This window comes from Schistocerca gregaria, chromosome X (assembly GCF_023897955.1).
Source record: "Schistocerca gregaria isolate iqSchGreg1 chromosome X, iqSchGreg1.2, whole genome shotgun sequence".
Classification (NCBI taxonomy): Eukaryota; Metazoa; Arthropoda; class Insecta; order Orthoptera; family Acrididae; genus Schistocerca; species Schistocerca gregaria.
In genome coordinates, this window is record NC_064931.1 from 45,180,074 (window position 1) to 45,200,124 (window position 20,051).

The window sequence follows — 20,051 nt, forward strand, 5'->3', positions numbered from 1 at the left end:
AACATGCAGAATATTTAAAGATTTTGGTATGTTTCCAAAACTTGCTTTTACAATTGTAAAGTCGTTGAACTTCTGTTTGAACAGCTCAATAACGTATTTCTTCCAGTTCATGTTTTCACCAGTATGTACATCCAAAAATCTGTAAAGCACTATCCTATTTGTGGATGCTTGCTCATATGTTACATAAATTATTAAAGTTATCTTATTTGTTATACGGAAGAGAGTATACTGTGCCTTAGTTAAAAAATTAATGTGTTTTGATATGCAGAGAACTACATTTTTTCTTTCAAAATTATCATCAATAAATTTTTCTGTTGCTGTCACTCTTACAATTAATCATAACAATTCTGTTTTGCAAAAAGTACAAACTGTACTTCTTGCTGGATTCCAGCTATCAGCAATTGCTTATGTCTAGGGAGACATTTGCTATGTTCCTTGTAAAATTATCATACTTATGTTCTTATGTTATGCATAATTATTGTGAAGTTACTGATTTTACATTAGACCTAGTACATTCCTGTTTTCTTTTTATATTTAAACATTTCTGATGTCAGAAATTGCAGAGCTTGGGCAAATATTGTCGTAGTTGCATATGTCTTTTGGTTGAATTATTTGTGTAGCTTTTTCTTTGCTTTTTGTTCCTTCATATGACAGGTGCAATTGGTCTGGTGCTATCAGTGTATGAATGTGTGATGTTATATTGCACACACATATGTATGACCATCCCACTTTAACTAGAACCACTGTGTTTTTAATTTTCAACAATATTTTTTTTGGAATGCTTCCCCCAAGGAAAGCACTGGAAGAACGATGTAAACTTTTGCCTTCGGTTTCGAATGTGAGGATGTGACAGAACATTGTGTTCCCTCCCCCGCTCCCCTCTGACCTGTAATTATTTGTACCTAGTCATCCTCATATTCAGTTATTTCCACAAAATGCGAACATTTTACCAGTGGAAATTTAGTTCATTGAAGACAGTGAAACTAAAGCCCGGAGTTACACAAATATTGGGGCAACAGTAATAATAATAATAATAATAATAATAATAATAATAATAATAATAATAATAATAATAATAATAAAATAATAATAATAATAATAATAATAATAATAATAATAATAATAATAATAATAATAATAATAATAACTTTTCCTAAGGAATTTAACAGAATATGTGGTAATGGAAAAAATGTCAAAACTCAAAATAAAAGCATCTAACGGCTGGTATGACATATCATTTACATCACTTAATGAATGCAAAAATGAATTAATAAAACCAATAACACATCTAATAAACAGTTCAATTGGCCAGTGTACAGAAAGGGAGTAGCCATTGACATAAATAATTACAGGTCAATTTAATTAACTTCAACACTTTACAAGTTTCTTCGAAGGGTAGTTCTAGACCGTATGGAATCTTTCTTCTGCGAAGACAACCTATTAAACAACTCACAGCATGGTTTCCAAAAAGGACAATCCACAATAACAGCGGTAGCAACTTCTTTCCATGAGCTACTTAACAGACTGGATAAAGGAAACAGTTATTGGGAATTTTCTAGATTTGTCTAAGGCCTTTGATTAGCAACTTGTAGTATAGGAGGAGTAGCACTAAACTTCTTAGGTTCCTATCTCTGAGATAGGAGATAGTGTACTGAACTGTGTTCAAAGTAAAATCCTAACAGTAAAATCAGTGTACAAAACTCTTAATTGTGGCATCCCCCAAGGAAGTATTCTTGGGCTGTTCTTGTTTCTTGTATATGTTAATGACATATCACAGCCACAAAATCCAATGCTAGTGAACTAGAAAGCAATAAAGGGAACTCTGGACTGATCAAAGAATATCTAACAATGAATTAATTTGCATTGAATAAGGACAAGACTGTTGCAATGAGGTTCTTGTTAAATTATAACCAATCTCATACTGAGTAGCTGTGTACAGTTGAAATATCCAAGAAATATATGTTTTCAGGCATGGAAAGAACATATCAGCTACAACAGAAAAAAAGTGCTGCAGTATTTCCTTTCCAAGATGTCTCTCAAAAATAATGAATCCTCTTGTCCTTAAACAACTGTACTACAGGTTAATCCACCCCCATTTACAATAAGGGATTGAAATTTGGTGTGGGGAACCCACAGTCTACATGGATAGGATATTCAGGCTTCAAAAGAGAGCAGTTAGGGTAATTGCTAATACACTGAAGTGCCAAAGAAACTGTTGTAGGCATACATATTCAAATACAGATATATCCAAACAGGCAGAATATGGCGCTATGAATATGCAAACAGGCAGAATATGGCGCTGTGATAGCCAACACCAATATAAGACAGCAAGTGTCTGGTGCTGTTGTTAGATTGGTTACTGCTGCTACAATGGCAGGTTATCAAGATTTAAGTGAGTTTGAATGTGGTGTTATAGTTGGTACATGAGCGATGGGAGACAGCATATCTGATGTAGCGATGAAGTGGGGACTTTTTCCGTACAACCACAAGTGAACCGTGAATATCAGGAATCTGGTAAAATATCAAATCTCTGACATCGCTGCAGCTGGAAAAAGATCCTGTAAGAATGGAACCAATGAGAACTCAAGAGAATCTTTCAACATCACAGAACTGCAACCCTTCCACAAATTACTGCAGATTTCAGTGCATCAAAATGTGCTGCAAACATAACCATTAAATAAAACCTCATCAATATGGGCTTTCGGAGCCAAAGGCGCACTCGTGTACCCTTGATGACTGCACGACACACAGCTTTACGCCTGGCCTGTGCCCGTCAACACCAACGTTAGACTGTTGATGACTGGAAACATGTTGCTTGGTGGGCCTAGTCTCATTTCAAATTGTAATGAGTGGACGGTCGTGTACGGGTATGGAGATAACCTCAAGCTGGTGGAGGCTCAGCAATGGTGTGGGGCATGTGCAGTTGGAGTGGTATATTTAGATATGATTCTGACAGGTGACATGTATGTAATCATCCTGTCTGATCACCTGCGTCCATTCATGTTCATTGTGCATTCCGACAGACTTGAGGAATTCCAGCAGGACAATGCAACACTCCATACGTCCAGAATCGCTGCGGAGTGGTTCCAGGAACACTCTTCTGAGTTTAAACACTTCTGCTGACCATCAGACTCCCCAGTCATGAACATTATTGAGCATACCCGGGATGCCTTGCAACATGCTGTTCAGAAGAGATATCCATCCCCTCATACTCTTACAGATTTATGGACAACCCTGTAGGATTCATGGTGTCAGTTCCCTTGACCACTGCTTCAGATTTGTTAGTCGAGGTCATGTCATGTTGCAGCACTTCTGTGTACTCGCGGGAACCCCTCTGATAGAGGTACTCAAAGTACCCTTCGCGACACACCGTCAGGTGGCTTGCAGAGTATGGATGTAGATGTAGATTAGGCAAGTGTTCCAGTTTCTTTGGCTCTTCATAACATAAGCAACTTTTCAAATAGTCCATACAGGAATACTTGAAAAGTTGTAATGTACTGACTGTGAACTGTGAGTCATAACAGAGGTACAGATCACAGTCCACTTGATGCTGGAAGACCATTCTATAATAGATTGCCAAATAATATGAGGCAAATCCAAAAAAGTCTTTTTATAGGAAAATTGAAACAGTTGTTAACTGAAAGATGTTTGTACTCATAAAGAGTTCCAAGCTCCATTACTGTCAGTTATACTTTCGTATACTGCAGTATATTAATGGTGATTAATGTTTTATATAATAGTATTTACAGCAGCATCCCACCACACCTAATCCCTGTAACCCAAACATTCAAGTAATCCAAACATGAAAAATGTTAGTCTAAGTATGGAAAATGGTGCAATAAACTGCTGTACATACACACTATTTTAATTTATGCAATACAGTAAACATGTTTTAGAAACATGGGCAAGAAATCATTTAGTTTAAACAATGCATAACAATAAAAGAAAAGCTGTAAAACTTACTAAAATACAGTGGACATTTTATACCTAATTTTTAGATGACAAAAACTCATTGTTTTTTGGTGTAATGAAGACAGTCTGTTATATAATGCAAAGTTGCACTATCGTCTCAGAAACATCAAATCAGCAGGTGTAGCAGTGGACTGTGACATCAAGGGCTTCTGTTGCATCACTGTGTGGCACCAGCTCTTGTTTGTCGCTTTCAGGCTTCTTGTCACTTCTGTCACAGCAGTCCACTTCTTCCTGGTCTTGAGTCACAGAAGCAACTAAATCAGTGTCAGTAAGGTTCTCCACACATGCTCCATCCACTGCCATCCACTCATCTACATCTCCTTCACTATCTTCTTCACATCCAGGGATTGTCTGTATCATTTGTAGTAGATTTTCCTCTTCGTTTTCAACTATGTTGTCCTGAAATTCGAGAGATGTCCACAGTTTTCTCCACGATTTTCTGAAATATTCTGCCATGCCTCAGTGGCCCAATAAACATCATCCTTCACAGTGGTCTTTTTTATTTTGTCCACTAAAGGAATGCTATCATCTTGAATCAGCATTCTTAAAAATTGTTTTTTATAAATCAGTTTTAATGTTTCCAGTACACCCTGGTCCATCGGCTGTAGAAGTGGTGTAACATTCGGTGGCAAAAACTTTGCCACAATTTCTCTAATACATAATTTTTCAGTGCTGGGGTGAGATGGCGTGTTATCAATGAAAAGGATTGCATGGGGAGACAAATGATTTTCCTTAGAAAACCGTCGAACAGAGGGAACAAACTGGCCGTGAAACCATTCTTTGAACAGCTTACTATCCATGCATGCTTCTTTCTGGTTGCGATAATATATATACAATACAACTCTTACACGTGCCAGCCATTGATAACTAACATTACCGAGTGCTATGCGAGCCAACTGGCGGTGCACTGACCTCAAACACTTCATAGGTCTCAGCAATGCACGACACGGGCAGGGAGTGAGAGTGAGCCATTGTTCCCACACTTGTGCCCATTTGTTACCATGGTGTACCTACTTATCTGCTTGGTATACTTCCTTTTTGAAACTCATCACCATAATTCCGGCTAATCCAAACAAGGTCCAGTCCCAATTAGTTTGGATTAATGGGACTCTACTGTAGTGTGCTACTTGTATATATAGTGAAACCCCTATTTGACATTTTCGTGTGGTCCAGATTTAAAAAACCCAAAATGGAGAAAAATGTTAAAACCCCCAAAATACGAGTATGCTTTGAAAAGTTGAAAAGTACTTACATCACTGAAACTTTTTTTATTTTTCAGTGTAGTCTCCTTGTAGATTAATGCAGTTGGTCCAACAATGTTCCAATGCCTTGATCACATCTCAAAAATGAGTTTCCTCCAGGCCTGCAAAATAGTTGTCAATTCTATCACTTCTTCGTTTGAAGTGAATCTTCGTCTACCAAGAAAAATTTTCAGTTTGGGGAAGAGAATGAAAGTGTGACAGAACCATATCAGTTGAAAAAGGTTGGTGTGTCAACAGTTTGTACCTTAGTTCATGTAATTTTGCCCTGGTGATGGCATTTGTGTGTGGGTACGTGTCAAGAGCCATGGCATCCATCTTGCAGATAATTTTTTCATTTGTAATTCTTCAGTTAAAATGTGATATTTCCTTTCAGATGACATCTGGCAAGCATGAGCAATTTTGCCCACTTTCAATTGGTGATCCTCCATGACCATTTTGTCCATTTTTGCAATGATTTCTGAAGTTGTGACATATGTCGGCCTACCACTGAGTAGATCATAATCTAAGCTCTCCTGACCAAATTTAAATTCATTTGCTCACTTGGCAACAGTTGAATATGAAGAAGCAGAGTCTCCCAGTGTATACTGGAAATCAACATGAATGCCCTTTGCTTTCATACCTTTTTTTACAAAGTATTTAATCATTCCTTGAATCTTGGTGGTTTTTTTTTTTTTGTAGCAACAACAAAGCCATGTCACCGCCACAGCTCTCTTCCAAGACCACTGATGTTACACGTGTTTACAGGCAACAGTCACACATGAACAAGTCGTTGCACTAGTGCTGACCTCCCATGGCCATTCTGAGAACTTTTCAAACCACTCTTATATGAACGAAAACACATATATGATTAAAATCACAGTTGTCTCCAATACTTTGTATAAAATCTGTCTAAGTGAAGAAAATTAAATGTGCAACACAATTTTTATACAATAATTTGTGGTAATGAATTTCGTCAGTTCTCAAAACATCACAAATGTGTAATGGTAAGTAAAAACTTGTCAAAAATTGAGATTGGGATCTGGGTAGAAGGTAATCGAGCATGTTTTCCAACATGCTATGACTACAAATTATACATTCAGAACACGTGTTATTGAGAGATCATACTTTGTGGTCACCTAGAAAAAAGCAAAAATTCATAAAATTAACCCAAGACATCACAGCAGCCAAATGGCTAAACGATAAGCATAAATATGGACATTTGCTTAATGACACACTTTGTCACCATTGCTGTAACTGTTTAATGCTTTTCTTATGAGCAAGACTTCATATACTCACTGCAGGCTTGGTGAGAGAAACGGATGTGAAAGAATGAGTTTACTTCCCCAATTGACATTACAAGCTTATTAGAAGTTGTCTCAATGGATTTCTGTACAGTGTGTAAAATGTAAATTTGAAAGAAAGCACAGGTGCTACAGTTCCGCTTCATGCCTTCTTGTCACTGCTGCCAATCTTTACGAGCTACAGTGTGTGTGTGGTACAAAGTATATGCACGAGTAGTGTATGTAGTTGTCACAACTGTATCGTGTCAGATTTGAACACAAAGTACTTAAAATGTGCTATCGCAAAACCCTTTCTCTATTTCCGTGTGACATCTCTGTCATTGCATATTGTCTGCAAAAGAAGTATATTTTCAGAACTTCACAAAATACTTGCTGGCTATTGGGTGACAACAAGTCACTAGCCGATAAGTTTTCACGAGCCAGAAATGGTCTACATTTCCTTGATTATTACTGAGCATATTCGTTGAGGCTCAGTGTTTGAATTTAAGAGTTTGATGATTGAGAATGTTGCTGAATACAGTAAATCGGAAATACATGCAAAAAAATAAGACCGAGTTATAAGTGGCACAAGAAAGTGTGCTGGCTGGGCCCCCTTCATCATGCATTCATTTGGTCCTGAACACTTAACGTCAACTGCCTTATTTTTCCATTATTGCTGCAACCCAAAGGTAGTTGTATCATAATTGTGCGGTGAAGCTGAATGTTGTAAATTGTGTCGGCAACACCGATCATGGATTACATCAGCGTTTCCCCTCTCACATCTCCCCTCTCCACAATGGCCTAAAATTTTCCCGTAATTCTGCCACCACATGTGGTGCGAACCATCTGTCTTTTGAGCCGCTTATAACTTGTTCAGTCACATCAAATGTCAGTAGGAAGAAAACAGGACAAAGTAAAGGGAGACATTGAATAATAACTTAGAATTGAGGTAAACTTTACGAGGAAGAATTCTAAAATCAAGGAATTTTTAGCATTGTTATGGGGTTTTCATAGAGACTGCAAATTTATGCTATAGAATCGCAAAAAATGTAAATTGGAGAATATAAAACCAAAGTTCCACTGTATGAGTGGCATCGTATCATTTTTGTAAAGGTACAGAAAATGACAGCGTCCAAGACTGTAAAGTTATAATGGGCAAATATAGATTATTATTCTTGTTGTTGTCAGACTTGCATTTTTCTTTCTTGTATAGTAGGAGGGTATTCATGCATTATCTAGGAATAGCTGATATTTCTACTTTTTCCGAATATTTAAGTATTCAAATTAAATTGTGGCAGCTAGTATAGTGCCCCCTAAGTGTCATTGTGTTTGATTACCTAGAAATACTATTTCTATTCAAGGCTTTTTATTTTATAATCAAGTCATCATTTGTGATGTTATCCTTTTCAAAGGAAGCACAAAGAAGTTCTTAAAATATGGTACTCATGGGCTTGAGCAATGAACTGAATATGCAGGTCAGCCACTTCCATCTGTATAATTCAATTTTATCCATGTAAGAGTTGACACAGTCTTTGTATTTCACACTTTTTGTCACTGTATCATTCAGTAACAATGGAGAGCTAATATATATATATAAGATTCCAAGACTTACCAAGCGGGAAAGCGCCGGCAGACAGGCACATGAACAAAACACACAAACACACACACAGAATTACGAGCTTTCGCAACTGGCAGTTGCTTCGTCAGGAAAGAGGGAAGGAGAGGGAAAAATGAAAGGATGTGGGTTTTAAGGGAGAGGGTAAGGAGTCATTCCAATCCCGGGAGCGGAAAGACTTCCCTTAGGGGAAAAAAGGACAGGTGTACACTCGCGCGCACACACACACACACATATCCATCCGCACATACACAGAAACAATTCTGTGTATGTGCGGATGGATATGTGTGTGTGTGTGTGCGCGCGAGTGTACACCTGTCCTTTTTTCCCCTAAGGGAAGTCTTTCCGCTCCCGGGATTGGAATGACTCCTTACCCTCTCCCTTAAAACCCACATCCTTTCATTTTTCCCTCTCCTTCCCTCTTTCCTGACGAAGCAACTGCCAGTTGCGAAAGCTCGTAATTCTGTGTGTGTGTTTGTGTGTTTTGTTCATGTGCCTGTCTGCCGGCGCTTTCCCGCTTGGTAAGTCTTGGAATCTTTGTTTTTAACATATTTTTCCCATGTGGAAGTTTCTTTCTGTTTTATATATATAATGTGCCACACCACCTCCCTCTGTCCAATCTCTCCCCTGTACACACTCATACTCTGCAGCATCTCACTTTTGTATGTAATTTTTTGGATGTCGTTGTGGTTGTTGTGTTCTTGTTTGTTGTGGTTGTTACATTCTTGTTTTAGGATAGGCATTTGCTGATTATAACTAATTACTTTGTTTGTTCCTCCAGATTTGACAAGTTAGCAGAAACTCTGCAATGGTGTTTAGAACTTGGCATTCCAGAAGTTACAGTTTATGCATTTAGCATAGAAAACTTTAAAAGGACGGCAGAGGAAGTTGAGGGGCTAATGGATCTTGCAAGGCAGAAATTCAGACGACTGTTGGATGAGAAGTAATAATAATTATTTTTTCTCAAAAATATACATTAAGTAATTTATAAATTACAAATATTGATGATAATTTCCTTTTAATAGAGGGAAGTTAATGGAACGTGGTGTTCGAATCAGAGTCATTGGAAATTTGACACTCCTCCCTAAAGATCTTAAAGATTTGATGCAAGAGGCCATGCTTGTTACGAAGGATAACAGCAAAGCATTCCTAAATGTGGCTTTTGCATATACAGGTATGAGACTATTCTTCATGGTAATGGATAGTTCATTTCAAATTATGACAAGTATAATTATTTTAATAGGAATCCAATTCTGTATTGTAATATAACTGTTGATATGTGCTGCAACTCTTTAGGAAAGTAGCCCTGATGTTGCTGAAGAAATGAGATGGATTTTCTTTAAGAAAATTGTTCATGATGATGATTTCATGCCAACTACATTTGGACTGCAGAGTCTGACAAGACAAGCCAAAAAAAAGAAAAAAAAATTATTGGGCATATAAAATAACTTTGGGAGAACTTTTTTGGCTGATGACCACAATATTGCATGTACTACTCAAAACAAACAGAAAATGATATTCTGTGAGCACCAATTCTTTTATTGAATTGTGGCAAGTGGATTTACACTTCTTAACAATAATCTAAAAGAAACAGAAGAATTTTTCTTAGGATGATAGAAGATTGCCAACTGGTTTCGTAGATTTGGTAAACACATATTAAGAAAATGTCTTTATGATGCAAAAATGATAGGGAATCGTGGAAGAAAGGTGTATGAAACATACAATATTGAAGTAAAAGTTAGACGTACCGGATATCAGTCCTGTGCTTTTTTTCTTTCTGAATGCATGACACAGAAAATGTGCGAGTGTAAGTGCTGTGGAAAATATTGTCCTTGGAAGACCAGTGGAAATTATTAGAGGGCCATTAGAAAATTTGAGGATATTGGTAGATGGTGGATTGAAGCTGAACAGAATACATTATGTGGTATGTAATTAGGATCGGGAAGAAGCAAAACAGAACATGCAGCAATAGAGACATTTTTCTCCATTGTCTGCTGTGATAGATGATAAAAGTTGGTATGTTAATGCAAATTGCAAGCAGAGTATGTATAAATTATGAGAATGCTTGCAGCCTGTCTCAGAAATATGACACACACAGTTAAAATATGTAAGTAAAAGATAAATTGCTGCTTACTGTAAAGATGACATATTAAGTTGCTGACAGGCACAATTAAGACACTTGCACATCAGCTTTCAGCCCCCAGTCTTTGTCAGAAAAAGATAAACACACACCATTCATTCACACAAGCTAGCACACATCACGCATACATGAGTGCCAACTCTGGCATTCTGGTCTGAGCTGCTGGAGCTGCACTGGCTGTACATTGGTGAGAAAATACATTATGATAACTGTGTTGTGTTTTAATTTATTATGGAGGCAAACTTTTATGCTAGATTGACACCTTTTGGCTATATTTTAGTGCCCTCTTGGGGCTCACCACTCTTTAGTGAGTACATGCTTGGCAACCACAGGGCCACAGCCTTTGTAGCACTACTTCCTCTTTGTGTGCTGCAAACATAAACTTCGACTATCACTTACCTCCTCTTGGATGGTCCTTTTGGTGCAGACACTGCTTGGACTTGGTTCACGATTTTGGTCTTGATTCACTCCCAGCACTATCTTCAACTTCTGTGAACTATTATATGGCCCCTATTATTGGGTTTGACTTGCCATCTCTTCCAAATTTTACAGAAATGAGTGTTGTGCAGGGAAGGTCGCCCACTATGGTGTATGCTCCACCTCTGTGTCCTTCCTCCCTGTAACCTTCCTTCCTGTTGTTGTAGTACACCCAAAACCCAGCACGGTAGACATCCCATTGTGTGGTGGTACCCTCCTGACCATGCAGGGATCGCACTGTTAGAGCTTGTGCTGCACAATCCTCATGTATGCCATGGAGTATGTGCCCACTGGGGCACGGGGACTCCCAGCAGTGGATTACTGCCCAGGTAGCTGTTGCTGAAACCAGGTAGTGCCCATAGTGAGAGCCCTTGTGTGGCATGAGTGGCACCATCTTGGTTATTTCACACTGTTTGTTACATGGCCCCAGCAGTCCCTTCAAATGGAAAGGCCTCGTATGATGGAACGAAATGCGATCCCTACGCATTTCCTTCCCAGGCCACACCATGTGAGGAACATAGGACTAGAAGACAAGGAGAAAAATGCTCCCCCCAATACCTGATCTGTACCAGAATCGATTGGAACTCCTTTGTGGTCACAAAGTCTTTATTTTGTGTCAAGCACATTGAAGATTAATATGGGGAAATTGCAGCCATCTCTAGTGGAGCAGTTCCCTCCTGATTAAAATGACATCTCCTGTCCAGCAACAGGCACTACTGTCTTTTGAAAAGTTGGGTGACATTCCTCTGACTGTCACTTTCCGCAGGAGACTCAATATTGTCCAGGGCATCATCTTTCGCCAGGATTTTCTTTTACACTCTGACAATTGTCTGTATGCCAACTTAAAGTGACAGGATGTGCATTTCATCTGTCGTGTCCATACGGGACCAAGGGAAAACAAAGTTGATACCGGGACCTTCATCGTAGCTTTCGAGGGTGATATGTTGCGTTAGAGGGTCTGCTGGTGTGATGTGAAACTCTATGTTCCTCCTCATAAGAGATCCTTCAACTAGGAGTTTAAGATCTTGGACAAACTCATATATAAAGAGTCCAAAAAAAAAAGTGTGAGTAACTTAGTCCCATACAAATGATACAATCTTATGTTACAGCTGCAGTGTCATCACTTTCTCTGTTGACAATGCTTTCTTCTGTTGCACCTCTTACAGTGGACCCTCAGAGTTGCTGGCTAGTGCTTGTCCCTGAGGTGCTTGAGGGCCCATCTGGTGCATCCACCACACTCACTTTGGGACCATTGGCTCCCGCCTGCCATGGACACAGGTCCCCATCCCCCTGCCAGAGCCGCCTCATCCTCCTCCGGCTTCTCTAGCTAGGAAGAGGTCCATCGGGACTCTGCCTTCCACAGTGTCTGCTGGTTCAAAGCCAGATGCCAGCCAGTGGTTGAAGGAACCAGAGGCTACTGGCCGTCGGACTTCTCGTTCTTCCTGTGTCCCTGAAACCACTTCACCAAAACCTTCCAAGCTCTTGTGTCCTAAGGTGAAGAAGAACGACACCAAGGACAAAATGAAGTCCTCTAAAATAAAGGAAATTTCGGTGGCCCTCATGCCATCGGACTTTGCGTGTACTCCTTCTGTGCCCGAGGTGGAGTTCCTGGTGACCCCTGAGGCATCAGATCTCCCCAGACACTGTGCCACAGAACCTATGTCACTCTGGTACCACCCACACACTTCAGTGTGGCATAACGGAACTTATTCAGCCATTGATCTTTCCTTTTGTAGCCCTGGTCTTCTAACACCTATCCACTGGAGAGTATGTGGTGACCTGTGAGGTAGTGACCACTTCCCGACCTTCCTGTCGCTCCCTCAGTGTTGCTCCCTTGGACGCCTACTTATGTCTCAGCTGGTGGCTGTGCATGACCCTGAGTCATAACCCCCCCCCCCCCCCCCCCCCTTTCCCCTGGTCGCTTCATGCTCCTACAGTATTCAGACAGTCTGATCCTCCAGTGGAAATGTTACGGATTTTTCCACCAGCTGGCTGAGCTATGGCAACTTTTAAGCACCTAAACCATGCATTCTATATTAACATCCAGGAAATGTGGTTTCTGGCACCTTGGACCCCCACACTTTGTGGCTACTGTGGTTATTTTAAGAATTGTGCTGACTACGAGAGGAAAGGGTGTCTGATGGAGTTTGTGGCTGTTCAGGTAAGGGCACATCAGGATTTTACCATCTGTAATGTTTATCTCCCTCTCGATGATGTCATGTCTCAGGATTTACTGTCTGAATTACTCTCTCAGCTCCCCCGACCTTTCCTAGTCTTGGGCGATTTCAGTGTCTGTAACCCTGTGTGGGGTGGAACAATGATCACTGGCCACAGTAAAGACATTGAAACTATATTGGTACAACTTGATCTTTGCCTCTTGAACTCTGGTGCCCCCACACACTTCAATGTGGCACAACGGAACATATTTGACCATTGATCTTTCCTTTTGCAGCCCTGGCCTCCTACCATCTGTCCACTGCAGAGTCCGTGAAGACCTGTGTGGTAGTGACCACTTCCTGATCTTCCTGTACCTTCCTCAGTGATGCTCCCTTGGATGCACTTCCAAATGGGTTCTCGGTAATGCTGACTGGGATGAGTTCATCTCTGCTCCTGTCCTTAGCTGTCCAATGCAAGGCAGTATGCAAGTGGCTATTTAGCATACAACGGCAGCCATTCTTTTGGTATCCGACTGAGCCATCCCCTCTTCCTCAGGATCCCATCATCGGAAGATGGTGCCCTGGTAGAGCCCAGAGATTGCCGTGGCCATCAGAAATCGTAGGCGGATTCTTCAACACCATAAGCAGCATCCTTCACTGGAATCCCTCATTGCCTTTAAACTTCTCAGTGCCTGCTTCTGCTACCTTGTAAAACGATGAAAGCAGGAATCCTGGAAATGGTACATTTCTACCACTGGATCACATACACTTCTATGACAGGTGTGGACAAAAATCAGACACCTCTATGGCTTCCAGTCCCCTGCAGGTGTACCAAGTATTTCCTTAGATGGTGCCATTTATACTGATCCAAACACTGTAACTGAACACTTTACTCTCACATCTGCATCTGAGAAATTCCTCCTCCCCCTTCCCCCTCCCCCCCTGTCCACACATTTCAGCTCCTAAAACAGTGGATGGAGCAAATGCATTTATCTGCAACCTAGAGCCATATAATGCTCCATTCATTGAATGGGAACTCTCCAGTACCTTTGCCCATTGCACTGATACAGCCCCAGGACCAGACTGCATCCACAACCAAATGCAGAAACACCTCTCAGTGGATTGTCAGCATCATGTCCTTACCCTCTTTAATCATGTCTGGCACGAGGATGAGTTTCCATCTCAGTTTTGAGAAAGCGCGATTGTTCTGGTACTGAAACTGGGTAAGAACCCCCTAGAGATGGACTGTTATCACCCAATCAACCATACCGACATTCTCTGTAAGCTGCTTGAATGCATGGTGAACAAGCGGCTGTGGTGGCTCCTTGAGTCGCGGGGCCTTTTGGCTGCATCTTGGAAGTTTTCGCAAAGGCCACTCCACTGCTGATAATGTGGTTCACCCGAAGTCCACCATCTGGACAGCCTTTGCACGTTGTAAGCACCTCATTGCTGTCTCTTTTGACCTATTGAAGGCTTATGACATGACATTGTGTCACCACATGCTTACTGCGTTGCGTGAGTGAGGTCTCTGGGGTTGACTCCCAATTTTGTCAAGACTTCTCATTGCACCGTATGTTCCGTGCTCAGGTTGGTGCTTCACTCAGTACCCTCTTATCCAGGAAAACGGGATCCCTAAGGGCTCTGTACTGAGCGTCCCCCTCTTTCTTATGGCTTAGATATCACACTCGTTATATGCTAACAATTTTTGCTTTTATTATTGCTCCTCTAGTATGGGTGTTGCTGAGCATCACTTACAGGACTTCATACGAAAGGTGCAGTTACGGGCTGTTACCCGTGGCTTTCGGTTTTCAACTTCCAAGACTCATGTCATGCACTTACGTTGTTGTGGTACTGCATACCCACACCCAGAGCTTTTCCTAGCTGATCACTTACTTCCTGTAGTTGAGACACAGTGCTTTTTGAGACTGGTCTTCAATTCCCAGCTGATGTGGCTTCCCCACATTTTTCTTCTTCTTCTTCTTCTTCTTCTTCTTCTTCTTCTTCTTCCCTGTGTGCCCCTGAATGCAGGTCTACGTGTCTGGCATGTAACAGGTGACAGGGTAACGTGTAATTCCCAGCCCTGGGTCGACAGGTAGGGTTTGCATGTACCCCCTGGTACAGGCCATTCCCAGGGAGAGGTGATTGCCTGAGCTGTAACCTTCCCAAATTGCCAATTGGTCCCCTTTGTCAGGTGTTTGTGAGGTGTGACCTGAGGTGTGAACAATCACCTAAGGCAGGTGTGCCGCCATCTGGAGGGGGCCCCCAGTTGGAAGGAGCATGCCATCGGAGATGCTGGAAATTGTGGGGGATTTCCTCATGATGAGTCAATCGTCTTTCCACTTAACGTCTACAAAACTTAAATGGAATGAGGCTAATGATTCGAAGATCCTTCCCACTGAATCACGGTTCCTCGTGGCCTCACATACTGAAGACGGTCAGTCCTTCACCATGGTAAATCCATTTATTATTCAGAAAGGTGTTGATGCAATTACTGGCCTTGTGAAATCCTGATTTACAGAATGACACTTTGCTTTTGGAGACCAGAATGGCACTTTGCTTTTGGAGACCACTTTTCATTCTCAATCACAACAACTGCTTGCTGCCTCGCTTCTCCACGGTTACCCTGTTCGTATCGAGGCGCATAGAACTTTGAATTCTTCCCGTGGTGTAATTTACATCAGGCTGCTTGATGGTGTAATGGAGGCCGAAATCCAATCTTACCCCTCTGGTCAGGATTTCACTGCCATCCATCATGTAATGAAAAAGGAAGATTCCTCCTTAGTGCCCACCCACACAATCTTTCTCACCTTTGATAGTGGTGCTTCCGGCCAAGCTCAAAGCAGGCTGTGAAATTATCACAGTCCAACAGTACATTCCGAACCCAATGCGCTGCTACCAGTGTCATTTCAACCACACTAGAATGTTCTTGTCGACACTCAGCCAAATCTGTCACCTGTGGTAGGGATGCACATGAGGGCAATTGTCCACCTTCTTTCCCACTGTATCAACTGCAATGGCAGTCATGCTGCCTCCTCTCAGGATTGTCTGGTGTATCTTGATGAGCGAGCTGTTCAAGAGATTCGGCCAAAGAAAAAAGTGCCTTACCCAGTATCTCTTAAGCTACCTCTAGTCACAAACCCTGTGTTCTCCTGTCTGGCACCTATAGTTCTGTTCTTGTTACCCCTCATTCCATGAAGGATATGGCCACATAGACATGCAACCTCCAATTCAGCTCTGAGGTTGTGAAATTGCCCAGTGTCAAGGTAGCTTCGCGATCCCTCCGTCCAGCTGTGCAACAAGCCGTCAAACTCTCACCTCAGGGGGCGAAGCCACTACCTACACAACTGGTAGGCTGGAAAGGACAGGAGAAGTACTCCTGTGAAGACTTCCTCCATCCCTCCAGCCAAACAATGCTTGAGACTTCCTCTAACTGGAAAGGCTCAAAGAAGTCTACCAAAGCAAATGGTCTTCTCCTTCGCCAACTTGAAGATCCTCTTCGATGGCGTTGCTACATGATACATTAGCCTGGGCGGCCTCTGTGTTGGCGGAGCGCACCAACAACCGTTTCAGTGTTGGACTCCACAGACTGACCACACAAGCAAGCTGATGCTTTTGCACACCCTGTGAAGCAGGATCCTTCTGCTTCTGTGCCCTGTAGTAGCAACTCTTCCCCAGCTGTCACTTGGCAGCTGCCGAGGTGACACCCCTACATCTCTTCCTCGTCATGACTCTCCTCCAATGTAATGTTCGTAGCCTTTGGTCCCTCAAAGAGGATTTATGGCTGCTTTTAGCATCACAGCATCCCCTTGTACTCTGCCTTCAGGAAATGAAATTACGTCCTCATGACCACTTTAAGCTTTCACATTTCTTACCGATTCATTTTTTGACCTTCCCCGAGGTCGGCATTCCTTCTCATGGGGGCGTCGTGCTGACCACCAATCTTCATGCTGTTGGAGTTCACCTTTTCCCTCCCCACCTGACATTTTCCCTCTGTACCATTTATGTCCCTCCATCATTCGATGTCACCAGGACAGACTTCCTTCAGATTATTGGGCAGCTACCTCCTGTTTTTGTTACTTGGCGACTTTAATGCACATCATCCCCTTTGGGCTTGTCCCAGGACCTGTCGGAGAGGTGCCCTCTTGGCTGACCTTCTTAACCAACTTAACCTCCTCTGCCTTAACATTGGCGCACTCAATTTCCTTTGCGACTCCTTGCACACCTATTCCCATTTGGACCTTCTTTTTGCACTGCCCAGCTTGCCCCTCATCTTGAATGTTCTATTCTTTCTGACACCTAATCGAGCGACCATTCCCCGTGTGCTATCCGTTTGCTGACTCCTACCCCATCTGTGTGCACACGCAAATGGCAGCTTCCTAAGGCTGACTGGCAGCTTTACTCCTTCCTGACGACCTTCAAAGAACAAGATTTCCCCAGTTGTGACAACCGGGTGGATTGTCTCACCAACATTATCCTTACTGCTGCAGAATGTTCCATTCCTCACACTTCCTCTTTACCACGTCGTGTCCCAGTCCATTGGTGGACTGAGGCATGCCGCGATGCAGTTCGCACGCAGAGATATGCTCTCCACGTTTTTAACCATCATCCACGATGGCAATTTGCATTCATTATAAACAGATGCATGCCAAATGTAATCGTGTTCTTCAGGATAGCAAACAGGCTAGCTGGATTTCATTCAGTAGTTCTTTTAACAGTTTCACCCCTTCCTCTGTCACGTGGGCCGACCTCCGACAGCTCTATGGGTCCGAGATCCTTTCACCCATTTCTGGTCTCAGTGGCAGACGTCGTTATCGTGGACCGTATTGTTATCTCCAACACCTTGGGCCACCATTTTGCGGAAATGTTGAGCTCTTTCCACTATCACCCTGCCTTCCTCTATTGGAAACGAGCAGAGGAGGCTCGGGTGATACCCGTCTCTTTTCCGAGTAATGAGTGCTACAATGCCACCTTTACTATGAGGGAGCTCAATCATGCTCTCAGTTCATCCCGATCCTCTGCCCCAGGGCCGGACACCGTCCACATTCAGATGTTGCAACACCTTTCTCTTGCAGGCAAGCACTTTCTGCTTAATATGTACAACCACATCTGGGCAGAGGGCACATTTCCTGGACACTGGTGTGAAGCCGTCACCATTCCTACACCTAAGCTCGGTAAGGACAAAAACCTTTCTTCTAGCTACTGCCACATCTCTCTTATCAGCTGCGTTTGCAAGGTGATGGAATGTATGATTCATGCCTGGCTGGTGTGGTTGCTTGAGTCTCCCCATTTACTGACAAATCCACAGTGTCAATTTCGAGCACAGCATTCTGCAGTTGACCATCTAGTTACTTTGTCCACTCATGGCATGAATGGTTTTCTGCAGAAATCCCAGACTGTGGCCATGTTTTCCTATTTGCAGAACGCCTAAGAAATGTGCTGGAGAACTGGTATCCTCCATACTCTTTACATGTACGGCTTCCGTGGCTGCCTGCCCTGTTTCCTTCAGGCACAAGATCGAGTTTTGAAGGTGCATGTGGGTTCTGCCTTGTCCGACACCTTCATACAGGAAAATGGTGTGCCACAGGGTTCCGTCCTGAGTGTCGTCCTCTTTGCTATCGCCATTAACCCTATAATATCCTGTCTCCCACTGGGCATCTCTGGCTCCCTTTTTGTTCATGATTTTGCCATCTATTGCAGTTTTCAATGGACCTGTCTCATTGAGCGGCATTTTCAACCCTGTTTTGATAGTCTTTACTCCTGGAGCATCGACAGTGGCATTTGCTTTTCCACGGACAAAACCATCTGTATGAATTTCTGGTGTCGCAAGTGGTTTCTCCCACCATTTTTACATCTGGGGCCTGTTGCCCTTCTGTTTGTTGAAACTATGAAATTCCTGGGACTCCTGCTCGATAGGAAACTCTCTTGGTCCTCCCGTGTATCTTACCTGGCAGCCTGCTGTTCAATGTCCTACCTGTCCTCAATGGTACTTCCTGGGAGTACAAACGATCCTCCTCCGTCCGTACCAGTCCCTTGTCCATTCGAAACTCAACTGTGGGTGCTTCGTTTAAACGTCTGCTGTCTCAACACTATCCACCATTGTGGCATCCATTTGGCCACGGGTGTCTTTTACACCAGCCCAGTTGAGAGTCTGTACGCTGAAACTGCTGAACTACCCCTGTCCTACCGCCGTGACTTTCTCCTCGGCAGGTATGCGAGCCATTTGTCTGCCATGCATGGCCACAAATCCTATGCCTCCTTCTGTGATGATTCCTTTGATCATCAGTATGGGGCTCGTCCTTCTTCTCTGTTGCCTCCTGGAGTCAAACGGCACTTGCTCTGGCGGCTTAACTGCACACTACCTGCACCTTTTCTGGTGGGTGTGAACCCTTCACCACCTCGGTTTTGTGAAATGGCCAGTGTTGAGCTTGGCCTTCATTTGCTTCCTAAGGACATTACTCCAGCCTCAGTCTGTCGCCTTCAGTTTCATGACCTTTGCATGGAACTTCGTGATAGTACTTCTTAGGTGTGCCTTCGTCATTGTCACCCATGTCTTTCGATATCGGCTTCCGGCACACTCCTCAGTATTTACAGCCGAGCTCATCGCCTTATATCAGGCCACGGAGTACATCCGGTGACACAGCCTTTTCAGTTGTGTCATCTGCTCAGACTCATTAAGTACTCTTCAAAGTCTGTGTGTGCTGTACACTGCCCATCCCTTAGTGCAGTGGGCCAGGAAAACTGTCACTTACTCACCCTTGGTCTAGCTAGTGTGATGCTTCTGTGGGTTCCTGATCACGTCGGTCTGCCAGGAAATGAGGTTGCTGACACTGCTGCCAAGGCTGCAGTCCTTGTACATCAACCTGCGAGTTCCTCTGTTCCCTCCGATGGTCTCTTTGTTGCTGTCTGTTAGGAGTTGGGGTGTCCCTTTGACATGGCAAATGGTCTTTCCTTCATGGGAATAAGCTCAGGATTACTAAGCCTCTCCCATCGGCTTGGATGACCTTCTCTCAGCCCTCCCACTGGGAGGTGGTTATTTTGACTCTGCTGTGTATCAGGCACTGCTTTTTTAGCCATCGTCATTTGATAAGTGGTGCTACCCCACCACCTTGTCCACATTGTGCCCAAGTTTCAACTGTCCACCACTTCCTGATGGAATGCCCATTTGTCATC

At 42.7% G+C, this 20,051-nt stretch overlaps 1 protein-coding gene across 3 annotated transcripts in view; it reads left to right on the forward strand.

The window, feature by feature from the left end:
• LOC126298987 (dehydrodolichyl diphosphate synthase complex subunit DHDDS) overlaps positions 1-20,051 on the forward strand; it is a 52,994-nt gene that overhangs the window by 20,842 nt on the left and 12,101 nt on the right. For all 3 annotated transcript variants that reach the window (XM_049990610.1, XM_049990609.1, XM_049990608.1), the window contains exons 4-5: positions 8,890-9,051; positions 9,134-9,282. In XM_049990610.1, the coding sequence (XP_049846567.1) occupies positions 8,890-9,051; positions 9,134-9,282 (311 nt within the window). The remainder of the gene's footprint in view (positions 1-8,889; positions 9,052-9,133; positions 9,283-20,051) is intronic.